Source organism: Apodemus sylvaticus, chromosome X (genome assembly GCF_947179515.1).
Source record: "Apodemus sylvaticus chromosome X, mApoSyl1.1, whole genome shotgun sequence".
Taxonomy (NCBI): domain Eukaryota; kingdom Metazoa; phylum Chordata; class Mammalia; order Rodentia; family Muridae; genus Apodemus; species Apodemus sylvaticus.
In genome coordinates, this window is record NC_067495.1 from 98644502 (window position 1) to 98659433 (window position 14932).

The following is a 14932-nucleotide window of genomic DNA, read 5'->3' on the forward strand; positions in this document are numbered from 1 at the left end:
CTGTGAATTCTCAGTGTACTTGGAGAAAAGTGCATTTTTTGGATAAAAATATGGGGGAATAGTGCTAATTATTTCTCTTTAGTTTGTTACACATCTTTGTGAATATTTTCTCTTGGAAGTTACACATAAGTATAACTAGCTGCTGTTCTAATTTTCCTTTCTTTGTACGAATATGTATCATATTTCCTTGAATGGACAAGCATTGATATCCAACAGGATCCATAGAGATTTGGTTCCAGGAATCTCTGGAAATACCCAAATCAGTCACTTCTGAAGTCCCATAATTTCAAAAATTGTATAATTTTATTGACATGAAACTTCCCACCCAATATGTTGTTTTAATTTTATTTTGGTTTATTTTTCATTTTGTGGGGAGGGAGGAGGAGTTGAGTCTTGATCTCACGCAGCCCAGTCTGTCCTGGATTTATGTAGCTTAGGGTGACCTTGAACTCCTGATCCTCCTACCCTCGCATTCCCAGGAAGGGGGTTAAGATGTGTGGCACCACCAGCAGTGGAGGAGTGTTCCTGGAGAAGGGATGGAGAGAAGAAGGTTTATGGGACTTATGGGGAGGGGGGATCCGGGAAAGGGGAAATCATTTGGAATGTAAACAAAGAATATAGAAAATAAAAATATTAAAAAAAAAGATGTGTGGCACCATGCCCTGCTCTACCCCATACATTTCAAATCATTTCTAGTTTATTTATAAAATCGAATACAAGGTTAGGTGCCCTGAAATTGATTGTTGTACTGTGTTGTTCAAACGTATAAGCAAAAGAACTGTACATGTTCAATACATATGCAATTCCCACCAAATATTTTCTATCAATAATGCATAGATGTAGACTCTGCAGGTAAAAAAGACTAACAACACTGTCCCGGCCCACTTATATCTACTATTTGGAAGCTCGTCTGCAGCTCTTCTGGAAGGCAATTTTCTGTTGATCTTCTTGGCAAATAAATACTAGTATTCTTATGGCCTACAATCCTGACTTTAATTCCTGTAGCATTCAGTGATGGATTCTCATCACTAGACAAATGGTTCATTATAAAGGACAGTTTTGGTTCAGTGAGGAGGTGTGGGTAGAGGAATTTATCTTGGTATCATGTATGAAGCAAGAACTGCAGCACATGCCATCTTGGGAGCATTCAAAACTCTAGATCTGAAAGGAGTAGGGTAGTTTGTGCAGTGTGATTCTGTTTGTGTGGTTTTTTGGTGCTAAAGTTTTAATCACAAGCATGCCGTAAATACCACAAACTCTCTAAGTATTGTGATTGAACATAATTTTATTACCATTGTTATCGTCATTGGCATCATAATTAGCACAAAACTAAATCCACTATTAAAAGGAAAAAACACATCCCAAAGGCATGTGTCTTGTTGACAATGAGTCAGTAACATTATCTTCATGTAATAGGGATAGCACCCTGAGAATAGAGACCATATCACAGCTTGATAATCAATTTGATAATTCACCAACTTTATTGAGCACCTAGGCACAATGGAGGATTTAAAAATGCATACAAGAATCCCTGCTTTCAAGAAGTTTACAGACTAGTAGGAGGTATTGAAGAACAGCAAGAACATTAGGACCACATGGGACCAGTGACATAATGGGATCAGTGCATGTTGATGAGCCGTTAAAAAAAGATATCACAAAATTAATGTCACATTCAGTTTTGAGGGGGGTGACAGAGAAGGGGCTCCATACAGACAGTGGCATCAGAGCTGAACTTTTGTAAATTGGAGGCCTTTTTGGAGGGGAGGGCAGTGCAAGTGGAGAGAACAGTATGGGGTAGAGTATATGGCCTTGGGTAAGTTTGTGGAATGTTTGGGAAGTGAAAAACACTGCATTTGGCTGGCATATGCAGTCCATGCATGTGGGGTAATTCTATGCATAAAGTCATGTGGGGTCCATATTGACAATGGCTCTGAACAGCAGGCTGAGATCATTATATACTATATAGCTGTGCATATCAACAGAATTAGTGATTAATTATGAAGAGATATGTTCATGCTAGCTCCAAGTTTCTTATAATTTATTAAATGGTTTGTAGGCAGCATAATCATATATGATTATGGATATATATATATATATATCCAATAACACCAAATCACATGTAGTGATTTTTTTCTCTATTTGGCATGTAATTAAATTAATTAAATTTCTTGGTTCAAAGCCTTTTTTCCTTCTATCCAGGCACCAAATGTTTTCTCAGCCCCACATTCAGCATCTTCAGTTCTTGTGGCATCTGATGGGTGCAAGTGAGTTAAATCTAGGGTTTCCAATCAGAGCAGACACCCTGAAAATGGGACCCATAGCTTGAAGTGAAAATGACTGTGGTAGAGGCAGTGAGAAATGTCAGTAAAATATAGGCATCTCTGAGGTTGTTCTCAAAGTCTAGTGTAGTTCGTTGAACTTAGAGGTCTACTCAGTTTGGTCAGAAGGACACACAGAAGGACCCCAGACTTACAGCATTGAGCAGAGTCTTCTTTTAAAGTTTCCTCTTATTTAAAAAAAAAAATCCTTGAAGGAATGCCATCTAATCTGGGCTACAGCTTATTAAAAGGCTTATTTAAAGGTTCCAGGTTCTGAGGCTACTGAAGCTGTGTATAGACTAGGGAGACTTTCTTTGACCAAGGAATCCTGGTAGGCTTTATCTGTGACTAACCGGTGAAAAGTTAGGAGCTTCTCCCATGCAGTGACAGTTTATAGAGAATGGTTGTTTTAGGTAACCAAGCCAAAGAAATATACTATACACGACCAACAAGGAAAGATTTAGAAGAAAGACACCATAGACTCACTTCCTTTAGTCAGTCTTTCATCTCTTTCTTGGTGTGAGCCTTTCTCTGCAAGAAGTCATGGATAGCAGTAGTGAGGCCCCATGTCACACTGGACCTGAGGACGATCAGGGATCCTCCTCTATAAATCAGCAGGATTTTTCTCCCTCGCGTGTCCCACACATCTTGTGCGGAGGCCCACAGGCTTGGCATTCTCTGCCAGCCAATATGAGACTGCATATTGGCGACTAGCACAATCAGAGGATACAGAATCAGGCAGGTGATGGTTCCATTGACACTACCAGACACCAAAGCAGGAACCCAGTGGGGCAGGCCTTGCCTTGCCAAGCCATCCTGGATAGGATCCTTGAAGGAGAAGTAGAGAGCACTTCCCAGGCTGTTTCTGACAAGGACTGGCCAGAAACCCCGGTAATAGCCCAGTGACAGCCTCCCCCAAAGCCCATAAGAATTGAATTCCTTGAGAATGCTGAAGGTGCTGGGGAAGGAAGCTTGCTTGCGAGCATCCTGAAGCACATTCTGTACTCTTTCAAAGGGGCTGAGTGCTACAGCTTCTACTACACCTGACATGAGCCCTGCAGTCCAGCGCTGTCCGAGGGAGTGAGGTCCAACCGGGGAGAGAAAACACAGCAAGCTATCATAAGTGCCAAACAGCAGAGTCCCTTGGAGGGTCTTGGAGAGAAGAGGCGGGTAGATGCCCCTGTAGAAGTACTGAGGGCCTTCGTGCCAAAGCTGTCTCACAGCTTCTGACACTGCCACAGCGTGGATCTGCTGCCGGAACACAACCTTATAGATAGGAAAGGTCAGAAAAGTAGACATAAAGTTGGAAATCGCCCCGAGGGTGTAGGCCTGTGACTGCCAGCTTTTCTTTCCTGGAACTTCTGCTCGGGTCCTGTGTTGAAGCTCCTTCCCAGCAGTGTTGTTCTGCTCCTCCATGCTGAACACAACTGGACACGGATGGAAGAGGCTAGCAAGAGGAGACAAGAAATTAGGCTAAGCATTTAAATGCCTTGACAAGGGTTTTCCTGGTTTGGTGTGATATCGAACTATGAGAAACTTGGGTGTCAGGAAACACTTTTAACCATTTCTAGAACAGACACTCCCTTAGGGAATGAATATTTCATCAACCTTAAATGAAAATTTTAATTTATTTCCCTTGAGAGTGTGTGGTACTTTGGTGACACAGTAAAATCCAAACATTCAAAGAATTATGATTAATAATCATAGAAAAAGTCAGGCAGTGGTAGTGCATGCCTTTAATTCCAGCACTTAGGAGGCAGAGGCAGGCGGATTTCTGAGTTCGAGGCCAGCCTGGTCTACAGAGTGAGTTCCAGGACAGCCAGGGCTACACAGAGAAAACCTGTCTCGAAAAAACCAAATCCAAAAAAAGGAAAGAAAGAAATGAGGAAACCTATTACCTTCAATTCTTAACCACAAAACTTGACATTTTGAAATATCCCTGCGGGCTGGAGAGATGGCTCAGCAGTTAAGAGCACTGACTGCTCTTCTAGAGGTCCTGAGTTCAATTCCCAGCAACTACACGGTGGCTCACAATCATCTGTAACGAGATCTGATGCTCTCTTCTGGTGTGTGTGAAGACAGCTACAGTGTACTTACATATAATAAATAAATAAATATTTTTTTAAAAAGTCCCTGCATGCCATGTATGAATACACCCGCAGAGGCTAAAAGAAGATGTTGGATCTCCTGGTGTTACAGGCAGTTTGAGTGACCTTGATGTGGGGCTAGGAACTGAACCTTGGTCTTCTGCTGAGCTGTTGCTTCAGATCTTATTACCTACTGAACAAGCAAGTTGTTTCTCTATTTCCCAAACTATGTTTTGCCATGCTACAGGTTAATCCTAGGCCCTGTGTGTCCAAGCAATTCTACAATCAGATTCACAGACTGCACCCCCAAATTTTTGGTGTGTGTGTGTGTGTGTGTGTGTGTGTATGCAGGTGTATAAGTGTGTGTATGTGTGTGCATGTGCATACATGTGCATGGATGTTTATACTAGTAGAAGCTAGAAATTGATACTACTTGTCTTCTATAAGTCTCAAACTTATTTTTTTTTTTTTTGAAATAGGGTATCTCATTGAAGCTGGAGCTCACTAATTTGGCAAGAATAGCTGACCAGAGAGTTCCAGGAGTCCTCTTGTTACTGCTGCCCCAGCTCTAGGGTTACATGCATGTGCCACCCTGCCTGGCATTTTAATGTGGATCCAAGCTTGAATTCTCATGCTTGCAGAGCAAGCCCTTTCCTGATTCAGCCCTCTCCCAGCAAAATGTTTTTTAATGTAGTAAAAAGTTGCAGTGCAAAACTTTCTTTCAAAGTAGGTTGTAAATGTTGGGGTGAACACCTCCTCCCATCTACCTCTGTAGCTTCCTGCCCAAACTACAGCTGTCTCCTGACAGCACCACACTGCTCCGTAACTGAAGGGAGTGAAGAGCAACTGCTTCTGGAAGCTCCTCCATCCCATGACGTCAGCATCTGGCAATTTTCAAGTTTTACCTTTTATATGTATAGCTACAGAATACAGCAGGGCTTCTCATTTTGTGCTCTACTGACATTTGGTGCAAGATTGTCCTTTATTCTCACTGTCTGTTTATCAGGGTGCCTGGCTACTACTCACTGCACACCGGAATCACGAGTCATGTTCCACATATGTAAGAATCAAAACGGTACCATCAGGGCATGTAGCTCAGATGAGAGAGTGCTTTTCTTGTTCTTTTTCTTTCTTTTTCTTTTTTTTTCGTTTTTTTTTTTTTTTTTTTTTTTTTTTTTTTGGATTTGTTTTTTTCTCGAGACAGGATTTCTCTGTGTAGCCTTGGCTGACCTGGAACTCACTCTGTAGACCAGGCTGGCCTTGAACTCAGAAATCCACCTGCCTCTGCCTCCCAGAGTGCTGGGATTGCAGGAATGCGCCACCACTGCCTGGCTGACAGAGTGATTTTCTAGTGTTCATAAAGCCCTGTGTTTAAGCCCTATCACCATATAAACTGCACACAATAGTGCATATATGTAACCTATCACTGGAAAGTAAAGAGAAGGCAATGAGGAGTTCAAGGCCAGCCTCAATTACATACCAAGTTCAAGGCCAAGTGGAGGAAAAAGGTGCACGTGCACGCATACACACACACACACACACACACACACACACTTAAGAAATTTTAAGACGCCGGGCAGTGGTGGCACACGCCTGTAATCCCAGCACTCTGGGAGGCAGAGGCAGGCGGATTTCTGAGTCCGAGGCCAGCCTGGTCTACCAAGTGAGTTCCAGGACAGCCAAGGCTACACAGAGAAACCCTGTCTCGAAAAAACCAAAAATAAATAAATAAATAAATAAATAAATAAATAAATAAATAAAAGAAATTTTAAGACATGGAGGAGGAGTATTAGATGCAATTTGGGGGCCAAGACACAAAAGGGAAATTTACAATCAAGAAAGAAACAAAATCTAGATGTGGTAGCACAGACCTGTGGTCTGAGCTACTTGGGAGGCTGGGGTAAGGGGTCATGTGAATCTGAATTGCAAAATCTGCCTGAGCAACATAGTAAAACCCTGTCAGGAAGAAAGGAAGGAAGGAAGAAAGGAAGGGAGGGAGGGAGGGAGGGAAGGAGGGAAAGAGAGAGGGAGGGAGAAGGAAGGAGGGGGGAGGGAGGGAGGAAGGCTTACATAGGTCTGAGAAGAAGGTGTGCAGCAGTGGCAGCTGTCATGTCAGGGAAAGGAAGCACATGGCTAGTCAGGTACAAACAAAGATAAAGAGAGCACATGCCGATCAAGACAAAAGGCAGAAACAGGAAGTCTAAGCACGATCGTGGACAGCAAGTTTCACACAGAACCTAGAACACTGTGGTCTGTGGTTATGGTTCACTTAAGAAGGCTATGGGCCAACCAGGCTGAGGCCCCAAGTGAGGAGTAGAGGTCAGGTGCTACCTGCAGGCGATCCTGGGGTTCTGTACTCACAATGGGCCTTGCAGTGCTTTTCCTAGAATCACCCTTCTTGGGTGGCCCTGCCTGGCCCCGGCCTCTTGTCCTGTTCCCCCCGCCCAATATCATTTTGTACCCCACTTTCCTGAAGCCACACTCATTTCTTGGGGATGGAGGAGGCTCACCCTTCTGTGTTCTGTCCATGCCAATCTCTCCTGATCCCAGCACTGCATGTGGTCCTAAAGCCTCAGCCTCCGTCACCTTCAAGGCCAGAAGCGGAGTAGAAGGCCCTGCATTACTGGGATCCTTTGGTTGAGAACTTGCCAGGGCTAAAGGCTCAGTGTGGGGGTGCATGTTTTTACATCCATGTAGAATAATTCTGGGCACCTGGTAGTCACTTCCATATCTCAGGAGCTAAATGGGGCCCCTCCCCTACCTCTTCCTGCCTAAGTCAATCAGACCTCTAAAGTGGCAGGAGTCTGGAACTTTCCACAGCTCTCCCATCCAAATCTCACCTTGGCCTTAATAAGAACAATTGATGAGATAAAAAGTTTTCATTTTATCTATCCCTGACTTCAGTAACCTTCCAGTTCCTGCTCTCATGTTTATAAAGATGTGAACATCACTCCAAAAGGCAGTCTGACTTAGTAGAAGGAAAATGGTTTGGCACACCCACATTGTAAGCTCTGGTTCTGTTATCAACATTTTATAGGACTTTAGAAATGTAATGACCTCTTGGAGTCTCTTTTACTTTAGTTATAAAATCATTAGGCAAGGAAAGCTGTTCTGCAGGCATCCCCCCCCCAAACTGTGTTCTGTCACAAGGGTTCAGATGTGGGAGATTCTGTACCTGTGGTTGATAATGGCATTGCACTTTTGTACCACGAATTGCTTCTACCATTTAGGTCAATAATGTTGAGGGATTAAAAGTGAACAGTAATTAAGAAGCGCCATACTTTAAATATCTCATACATCATTTTCTAACTCTAATTACTTGTATTTTACCCAGGGAAGAAAGGTCATGCTTCCCTTGTGATTTTTTTTCTGCCTTCACTGCTTACGTAGCTGTGTGATCTGGGGGAAGGGCAGGAAAGTTGTCTCACATTCTTCAGCTCTAACATGGTGACAATAAGGTCTCTTACACAGAAGGCTGATATGAAAATTTGTAACAACATGAGATAAAGTTGCTGAAAACCTTTGACTTGGTGACTGTTTTAAAAGTATCCAAAAAGATTATTCCCAACATCATTATCTGTCTTCATAGAGTACATGTTCCTGAAGACCAGCTAGAGGCAGATGAAATGGCATGCTGGGAACACATCCACTGTTCCTACGGGAGCCAGGGAAGAGCTTCCTTTCATGAATTCAACGGCTCAATGTAACCCTCCAGGAGAACCTGACACCCTAACATTAATTTCAATGTATGGGATGGAGAAGGGGCTTGGAGGCGGCCTTTAACAATCATCACTAAACTCTATGATCTGTCTCCCATGTCTACAAATCTAATCAAACGAGCATATGGGAGCTAAGACTTTTCTGGCTTGTCTAGGGAAGCTAGGTATCATGCAGGCTACTTCACCTCCTTGAAACTCAATTTTCTATGCTGAAAGACAGTGCGTGGTGCCTGTGTCAGCAGGGGCTGCCGAGAAGTTTAAATGAGATAACCAATGGGAAATTCCTAGCACAGAGGAGGCCAGTTGCCAAAAGTAGCCACCATTATTTCAGATGAGAGCTTTACCTCCTAACCCTCAAGCTTTTAAAGTTCATTTGTCAAAATCTGAAAACGTGGCCTCATTAGAACAATCCTTTGGTGTACAACTCCCATCCACGTAGCCAGAGATAAGAGATGTTTTTTGTCCCAAAGGATTTTGCTAGTACCTTTGTTCTAAAACATTCTTGCTTCAACCTCCGAACCTCTACCCAATCCAGTCTCATTATTTCTTATCCGAACTCTTAAGTCTCTCCTTTAGTTCCTGCATCTTACCTACCTGGTCCAACAGAACATCTACTTTGGTGGCAAAGCCAGTGGAAACACAGAACAAGGGTCTGCTATGAGGTTGTTGACTAACATGAGACTAGGGAGCAGAGCCAGTATGAAGGAAACCCACTAGGTACTCCCAGTCCCAGCCCTAACTCTGCCAGGTGAAAGCCCTCCAATGCTCTCTACTTTACCCCCACTGTTCCACCTCCAAGAGAAAAAAAAAATCAATAGAGAAGGTGCTTCCTTCCAATTTTGGATTGCTTATATAATTATAATGACTACAGTTGTAAATAAGAAGGCAGGCAGGAATAGGTGAAATACCTGAGCAGGTTGAAGACAAAGCCAATGACAATTGCAGGGTTTCAAATGGATCCCGTGCTTCCAAGGATCAAGAGTCCAGTGCAAACCCTACAGGGGCTTTCTAGCCACCGTGTACACGGGAGAAGTGTCACCTGCTGTCTAAGAACCAGAAGCAGGAAAAAAAAAATGGAGCAGGTTTTCTAGCCTCTGGCTTCACGGCCCATTCGCTTTGGACAGCCTTGCATGCCGTTTCCATGGAGTTGCTCCTTCCTGGGGCCAGTGATGCCAAATCCAGCAAAGGAGAAGTCCCCTGAAGAGCTCACAGAAGGGCAACCTAGCAACCTAGCCTTGAGCCAGGAAATGAAAGAGCTATATCAACGGCAGAGGCAGAGAGCCGGGGTGTGGGGGTTAGGTCAAATGGTGTTTTCTTTCTCACACTCCGTCCTCAAGCAGGTGTTGAAAGAGGAAGATGTTATGAAGATTGTAAGGCAGTGAATGATTCTTAACTGTTTGGAGGCCACAGGCCCATGTGAAAACTTAGAGAGCTATAGTGTCAGAAAAAAATGTGGTCAAATTCTTTGCACGCAGTTTCAAGAAGGCCTTGAGGTAGGAACTTCTCTGCTCTGGGATTAAGGTTCATGAAAAATAGGCTATGGAGAAACATTTAAGTGGCAGACCCATTTACTGAGAGCCTTCAGCATGGTGTGGTGTTTAGAATAGTGGGTCACAGCTTCTCTATAACCCAGAACCAATTATACAAACAGGTAAAATACAGATGACATTGCTCGTCCCCAGGCTGCAGTAAAGCCAAATCTCCAGGGCTGGGGCCCAGGAATGCGCATTTCTAACAGGCCCTCAACCACTATTCTGTGGTAGGCAGTGAGGTGCCCATACTTTAGTTTGTAGCATGAATTCTGGATTGAAAGCTCTGTCTTCGCCCTGTCATTTTAGGCAAGTTATCTCTGAGTCCGATTTCCTTTGGGGGGGGGTGTCATACAGAAATGCTGCTATCTTTTTTAAACAGGTGGTTTATTTTAGTGTAAAACAGGGAGCAGAAATGTGCCTGAGTTTCCTCCTTGGCATAATGCATATCGTAAAGGTAGCCTTTGTCTCCCCCCACTCCTCTCATCAGCACAACCATTATATTAGCAGAGCTGCTGAGATAGTTTGTGGATATGTACGAGTGAGAATGCTCTCTCAGGGTAGCCCAGCACAGGGCAAAGTGTTGGCATCAACACAGAGGAAACCGCTGGCATCAACAGAACAGCTGACCGAGGTGCAGAATCCGACGCTATTAGCTTCTTTGCTGCTTGATACAGGACAGGATGCCGAAGCTCCCAAAGGCTCGGTTTTCTCATCTCTAAGTTGACATCAGTTCTTGGTCATTAATTTTATGTAGCCTTGTACTGGTCCTCTCAGTGTCATTTTAACTTTTCTCTACTAACCCTTAATCTGACACTAGAAAGGGGATGTTGAAAGGGCTGATGCTTGGGCTAGGGTGAGAGCTGTTAATTCTGTGCTTCCTACCCATACTGCCTAGGTGCTTACATTCCCCTCTCTGTTAAATGGGTACACTGCTACGTTTTAGCCACAAGACTGATGAGAATACTTGAGATGGTCGTGCCAGCGCGCTGGCCACACAGAAAGAGCTCAGCAAATGCTATCCCCTTCCCCCCTATACAAAGGTGAAGAACTCTCATTGTTCACTTGGTTTTGGTCCCACCTCGTGTTTAAGGCATCTGGTTGCAAAGCATCGGAGGGGAGCCAAAGCGGAAGGCGAAAGGAAGAAGGGAATAGAGGGAAAGCTGCAAACTCACGAATGAAAATGTAAATGGGCCAGGTCCGTGAGTCCAAGCTGCACTTGACGCCGCGCCCGCGCCTGCGCCCGCTCCCGCGCCAGTCTGCCGCAGCCCCCTCCAGCAGGTTCCCCCCTCTGGCAGGCATTAGCATCCTGGTCCAGGCTCTGCAGGGAGGCCGCCCCTGTGCACCGCTGATTGGCCACGCCACTACCTTCGTCACTCTCTTTTGTCTCAATGGGCAGAGGCTAAAAGCAGCCGCTGCGGCTCTGCAGGCTGAAATTGAGGGCGGGGGCAGCTTCAGCTGCCTTGGAAACCGCGGTTGCGACTCTGCTCCCCTGGCTGGGCAACCCTGCAAAGAGCCTCGCCCAGACAGCTCAGAGGCTGAGGCGCCATCCTTTCCCCTGCAAGGCCTAAGAGGTGAGACAGCTCTACGCAGCAGACCCTGAGCATCCTCTGCTCATCTATGAAGGTAAAGGGAGATGCAACCGCATAATGCGGAGGATGGGAGGATGAAACCTTAATATTTTGGGCTTCAGAATTGGCAACTTCAAGGCAAGGAAGTGAACACCCTATCGGTTGGGCTATATGGTGGTATGAGGTGAGTTTCCTACCTAGGGTTTGCCTAGATTGGAGAGGGGACATTTTTTTTTCCAGGAAGGTACCAAAGGACAATGAGAATGATTCACAATCCATTTGTCCTGAGATCCCCCTTTCTCTCATCTCTTCTGGGATAGAAATACAGAGATGGGAGGGTATCCAATTTCTCTTCTTTTTCTCTATAGCAGCTCATCAAAGCCGATTTCAAACGTGAATTCTGTGTGACTGATTGCAGAGCTGGTAGGCCGCGGTTTTCCCTGGGTGAAATGAATTGGGGGAGGAGGGGTGGGCATTTTGCCTTTCATTCTGAAGGTACGGTTTTTCCTTCTGGCAAAAATGGCGCCTGTGAAAAAATGAGACTGCTGACGTCTCAGACACTTCTCCCTCCTTCCTTTTGCTGTGGCGCAGTTTAGATTAGAGGCCCAGAGCACCTGGATCTGACAGCCTACGGTCAGAGATCAACCTTACCGGGACAAGAACTATTACGGAAAGCACCTGTTGCAGACACTAGGCTTGAAATAAAGGAGGAAGCCAGTTTCCGAGCTTTGGTAAGAATCCTAGAAAAGGGGGAGGGGGCGGGGGGGGGGGAGGAACTTGCTACCTAATATATTTAAGACCTTACTTATTAACATAATTCTGTAAGGTTTATTCTATTGCCCTCTCTTTGAGAGCCTAGTAGGGGCTCCAGAGGTTGCTGTAGCTAGAATTCCAAGCAACAGTTGTCGCCTCTCCTAGAGAACAGACAGTGGGGTGGGGCACAGTAGGGAGGGAGGAGGGGATGTGGCTGACAAAGGCCTCACTAGCACAGAGAAATTATTGCGCCTCAAGGTTGTAAAGTGCCAGTTTTCCTGCTGATTAGTTTTAGAGCAGTGGGCAAATATTCAAGACTGTAGAAAATGTGATTAGAATCTTGTTTCCAAGTCCATTGTATTATTGAAATTTTTTTTGGTTTTTTTTTGTTTGTTTGTTTGTTTGTTTTGTTTTACAGTTCCTACCCAAACGCAAGGAAGAGACTGCAGGGGAACGTTCCTTTGGAGATTTCTGCAGATTGGACTGTTTTGTTTGCAGAAAGTCCAAGCGTCTTGTATTCAGATATCCAATTGCTGTCAGGCATGGCTAGCCTCCTTGCTAGGATGGGTAACAGTCGCCGGCAGAATGCAGCTTTTATGCCTTTTGCCCATTCCATGCTGAGGGCCCTGGGGAGGAGTCTTGGTCCTTTGATAGCCAACATTGCAGAGAGAAACATACAGTCCTTCTCTGGGAGGGCGGAGCTAGGCCCTGGGGAAGAAACCTTTGAGAACTGGCTAAGCCAAGTCCATGAGGTCCTGCCAGATTGGCCTATGTCTGAAGAGGAAAAGATCAAACGCCTGATGAGAACCCTCAGGGGCCCTGCCAAGGAGGCCATGCGTTTGTTCCAGGCTGACAATCCCAATCTAAATGTAACAGAATTTTTGCGGGCAATGAAGTTGCTATTTGGGGAGTCTGAGAGCAGTATAACAGCACATGGCAAATTCTTAAACACCCTGCAGGCCCAGGGAGAGAAACCATCCCTGTATGCCATCCGTTTAGAGGTGCAGCTGCAGAACGCTATCCAGGCAGGGGTCCTTCCTCAGAGCGAGGCAAACAGGACTCGCCTGCACCAGCTCCTTGTAGGGGCTGAGCTGAGCAGGGATCTGCGCATCAGGCTTAAGGGGCTTCTCCAGCTGCATGCGCAGAATGAGCAGGAATGCCTTCCTGACTTCCTGGAGTTAATCAGGATGATAAGGGAGGAAGAGGATTGGGAAGAGATGTTCCTTAGAAATAAGCGACCCAGAAGATCTGAGACAGTAATGGAGCGGGCAGCCAGCCCTGTCGTCTTTCAGGGCTCCCTGCCTATAGTGATAGGCAGTGCTGACTGTAATGTGATAGAGATAGATGATTCCCAGGATGATTCCGATGAAGATGTGATCCTGGTGGAGCCTGAGGACCCTCCACTCTCACCCCCAGGTCCCTCCTCCTTCAGAGGCACAGCCAGTTCTCAGGAAGAAATGCTAGTTATTGAATCCTCTGATGATTTTGATGAGGAGTCTCCTTCCACTAGCAGTGGTTCTGGGCAAAGGAATAATGGGCCTGGGGATCTAGGTAGAACCAGAAAGCGAAAGTACCCAATCCGCTGTCCTCATTGTGGTGAAGAGGGTCACGCCAAAGAAACCTGTGACAATACTAGCAACAAGGGCCAGGTGTTTGAGAATCTGATAGTCACTCTGCAGGAGCTGACTCATATGGAGAGACCCAAACCCTCTGTACCATACTAAGGGTGTGAGACTCAGCCCCAGATCAATGTTTAAGTCTCCTCAGAAACTAATTCTGGAGGAAAAAGAGATGGGGTGGGCTTCTAACATAAGGAATTCATTTCAGACAAGCATTTCTTTGGAAAAGAAAAGCAAACTGGGAAACCATGCAACAGAGAGGCATGGGCCCACATCATTCCTTGCTCATTCCATTAGCTGCTTAATGGTTGTTTCTCTGTGTGTCTTTCTCTGGTGATCTTAATCTATCTGTGAAGTGGTATCTTTTTGAACCTTCTAAATGAAACTAAGAAGAAAAAAACTAAAGTGCACATTACCTGAAAATCTCACCCTGAATTGTCAGCCCTTTGGTGAATGTCCTTCTATATATTTCCCTGTACCTGTGTGCCTAGGTATATATGTATTGATAAAAGTGGTCACATATAAGTGCTGTTCTATATTATGTATTTTTTCATCAGGCAGTATATATTGTGGACTTCTAAATAAATGAATATATAACCATCTAATGTCATGCACACTATATCTTTGGTGAAGATAAATAAAAACTGAAACTAATTGCAACAACTACAGCAGGGGTGTTTTATTTAAAGGTAAGAAGGGAAGTTAAAATGAGCTACATATCTCGTCACTGCCTGTTATAGCTACTGGCCTGCCTCCTAGTTCATACAGTCATCTGCACCAACATTAGTCTTTTTACTGAAAAACTGAGAATGGAGAATGACTGCATATAAGGCTGACAGCAGAGTGTAAATGAATGCTGATCTAAGGATCTGAAGCATTTGTAAAAGATTTATTTGAAGTATAGGACTTCTGCCTGCATGTATTATGAGCCCACAGAGGCCAGAAGACGTTGTCAGATTCCCCTGTACCTGGAGTTTGTAAGCTACCATATGGGGAGGTACTGGGAACACAATATGGGTCTCACAAGCACATAAAGTGCTCTTGACTGCCGAGAGACCTCTGCAGCTGCAGTGTGAATCGTTTTACCCCAATATAATCAGGTTTGCACAGGTCTGTCTGGGAAGAGGGTGTACAGCAGTGGTAGTTGGCATGTCGGGGACAGGAGTACCAGGTGCTACCTGCAGGCGATGCAGCCGTCACTAGGGTTCTGTACTCACAACGGGCCTTGCAGTGCTTTTCCTAGAACCACCGTTCTTGAGTGGCCCTGCCTGGCCCCGGCCTCTTGTCCTGTTCCATCCCCCCAATATCATTTTGTACCCCCCTTTCCTGAAGCCAC

General features: G+C 45.0%; 2 protein-coding genes across 5 annotated transcripts; one reads left to right on the top strand and one right to left on the bottom strand.

Annotated features, from left to right (window-relative positions):
- Positions 1–332: 332 nt before the first annotated feature.
- Slc25a53 (solute carrier family 25 member 53) lies at positions 333–10995 on the bottom strand. Of its 3 annotated transcripts, XM_052171016.1 has the most exons (3): positions 9033–10794; positions 2805–3765; positions 333–525 (listed from the first exon to the last, which is right to left on the bottom strand). In XM_052171016.1, the coding sequence occupies exon 2, from the start codon at positions 3732–3734 to the stop codon at positions 2814–2816; it is 921 nt and encodes a 306-aa protein (XP_052026976.1). In that variant the 5' UTR covers positions 3735–3765; positions 9033–10794; the 3' UTR covers positions 333–525; positions 2805–2813. The 3 variants fall into 3 exon arrangements, with proteins under 3 accessions (XP_052026976.1, XP_052026977.1, XP_052026975.1); XM_052171017.1 differs by lacking the exons at positions 333–525; positions 9033–10794 and adding an exon at positions 10829–10995 and having other exon boundaries at positions 1266–3765; XM_052171015.1 differs by lacking the exon at positions 333–525 and having other exon boundaries at positions 1266–3765.
- Zcchc18 (zinc finger CCHC-type containing 18) lies at positions 10967–14247 on the top strand. Of its 2 annotated transcripts, none has more exons than XM_052171012.1 (4): positions 10967–11279; positions 11593–11647; positions 11816–11955; positions 12396–14247. In XM_052171012.1, the coding sequence occupies exon 4, from the start codon at positions 12520–12522 to the stop codon at positions 13699–13701; it is 1182 nt and encodes a 393-aa protein (XP_052026972.1). In that variant the 5' UTR covers positions 10967–11279; positions 11593–11647; positions 11816–11955; positions 12396–12519; the 3' UTR covers positions 13702–14247. The 2 variants fall into 2 exon arrangements, with proteins under 2 accessions (XP_052026972.1, XP_052026973.1); XM_052171013.1 differs by having other exon boundaries at positions 10967–11227.
- Positions 14248–14932: the final 685 nt, after the last annotated feature.